General features: G+C 38.2%; 1 protein-coding gene across 1 annotated transcript in view; it reads right to left on the reverse strand.

The window, feature by feature from the left end:
• Window positions 1–1,069: 1,069 nt before the first annotated feature.
• LOC104511854 (structural maintenance of chromosomes protein 1B-like) overlaps window positions 1,070–2,227 on the reverse strand; it is a gene marked incomplete at its 3' end in the record, with an annotated part of 10,404 nt that continues 9,246 nt past the window's right edge. The window contains exons 9-10 of the mRNA XM_010154628.1: window positions 1,468–1,619; window positions 1,070–1,221 (exon numbers count right to left, since the gene is read on the reverse strand). Coding sequence (XP_010152930.1) covers window positions 1,070–1,221; window positions 1,468–1,619 — 304 coding nt within the window. The remainder of the gene's footprint in view (window positions 1,222–1,467; window positions 1,620–2,227) is intronic.

The raw sequence follows: 2,227 nt of genomic DNA on the forward strand, positions 1-2,227 counted from the left end.
CACAACATGGTGTTACTGCAACACTCTGGACTGAGTTAAAACAAATTCAGGGCTTATCATCTGCTGGGAAGTAGTGGGTGACAGGTATCCCTCATGGACTTGTATCTCAAGGAATGTTCAAGGTACGTGGGCTCAAGGAACACCTCTCAGTGCTGTGCAGAGTCAGTAATCTCTGTGAAGGAATTCTCTCTGAGCAGGTGCAGGCTGTGGAGCTTCCCTAGCTGCCTACTAGAGAGGCATGCGCCCAGCAAACTCTGATGTACCCAGCACATCACTGTTAACTCCATTGGGAAAGAAGGAAAAAAGGAAAATGAAAGTTCGCTGTTCATAAAACTTCTTTTGTTTGCTAGGCTCTACCAAGATTCTCATCCCTATTAATGCACGTAGACATACAGCTTGGTCTCACTTCATGTGGAAAGGAATGTTTCCATAGAAGAAAAATCCAGGCATATACAGAGATCTTTTTGCTTCCTCTCCTACGTACAATCTCTCCGCAATGAGTCGCCTCCTCCCAGAGACTGACACCTACAGCTGACAATCTTTGCAGTTTGGATTCAGTCCTATAGTTTTGTTACAGTGAATAGTTATTAGTAAAACGGGAAGCAGAAATAGAGATGGGAAACTATTTTCATCAAGCAAGAATTCATGTGAATACAATGATGGGAGTGACAGCCCTTAATTGTGTTGATGTAAAAGTATTTAGTAGGCCAGTTATAAATAAACACTCCAGTGGCAGAACGACTTGATTTTCTACATGCAGTTAACACTCCTTTCTGCTTCTTAGAGGTAAAGGAACTCAAGGCCTTAAAAATTCCAACCAATCAAACCCCACCAGCAATTCTCAAGTTACCTTCAGTCAGACTGTACCATGTGTCATGCAGCATACTTTCACACTCCTGACCTATTTTCTCAACTTCACAGCTTGGGAACTGATTAAAACACACTGAGATTTATGGATTTAAACCTACCCCTGAGCTAACATCTCATACAACCATTACTTCAGTCCTAAACCCAATATATCTTAAAAAAGAGGTTAAGATAGCATAATCAATCTCTTTATCCCAACAACCTGTGATAAAATGTAGCCATTCTTCAACAAAAGGTATCACTATATTGTCAATAAAATAATAAGGTGAAAAGGACCAACTTACTTTATCAATGTTTGTGTTATCAAGGGCAGCATCTATCTCATCTAAAATAAAAAAAGGTGCTGGCCGAAAACTGTAGAAGACAAGAGAGTATTTGGCATTTAGATGCAAAAGTGTCACCGCACATTCTCATTACTGTTGAGATTCACTTACTCACATCATAACGTTTTCCTAAGACATAATGGCAGGTAAAAAATAAATGTCTTCAGTAAATGTCTGCATACTCTTATTAGCAGATCTTTTTTCTCATGGTTGTAAGGTACTTTCCTGCCGTCTACTCAGCCACATACAAGGATAACACCATAGCATTTCTTTTTACCTGTGTATAGCAAACAGAAGAGCCAGAGCTGCCACAGATTTTTCACCTCCTGACAAACTGTCCATTGGCATAAAGCGTTTTCCTGGAGCCACGCAGTTAAAGCCGATGCCTTCCAGATATGGCTCCTCAGGATTTTCAGGACTAAGGAATGCCTGGGAACAGATACATTTAGTTATTCATGACATTTATAGCAATGTCAAGATGAGTATTTTTAGGTTTAAGTACTGACTGAGCTCGTAAGTTGCTTCATTTGTTCGTGACACCTGTTCATCTGCACTGCAGAGCAGCACCATAAAATCTCCCAGTGAATATGCCTTTGTTAACAAACCACGAGCTAGGTGGCTAATTAACAATTTTGGAAGTGGCTCCATGTACTTATTATTTACATGCTTTCAATTACTAAAATAAACTTGATTTTATCACCTTTTAATGCAATTGCACTTTTTTCAATTATTAAAATTTTAAACTTCAAAAGCAGTTTTCTCCTTTGTTTGCAAGTAAATATACTTCCAAAGCTACATTTTTTTTTCATGAAAGGTTAGTTTTACAAAATCTAGCTTTGCAGTGGAGAAAGATTTTAACATCGCTAGGCTTCCTCTATACTTTGTATCCTGGTTCCCAGGTCTAAAAATTAAAGGTATTATTTTAAAGGAATGGCCATTTTACCAAACCATTAAAAAGCTTCTCCATCATACTAATTGCTACATGGTTTATTTTTCCTGTTAAATAAAAGAGACATCAAAATAATACAGTCTCTTTC

Source organism: Eurypyga helias, unplaced genomic scaffold (assembly GCF_000690775.1).
Source record: "Eurypyga helias isolate BGI_N326 unplaced genomic scaffold, ASM69077v1 scaffold40946, whole genome shotgun sequence".
Taxonomy (NCBI): domain Eukaryota; kingdom Metazoa; phylum Chordata; class Aves; order Eurypygiformes; family Eurypygidae; genus Eurypyga; species Eurypyga helias.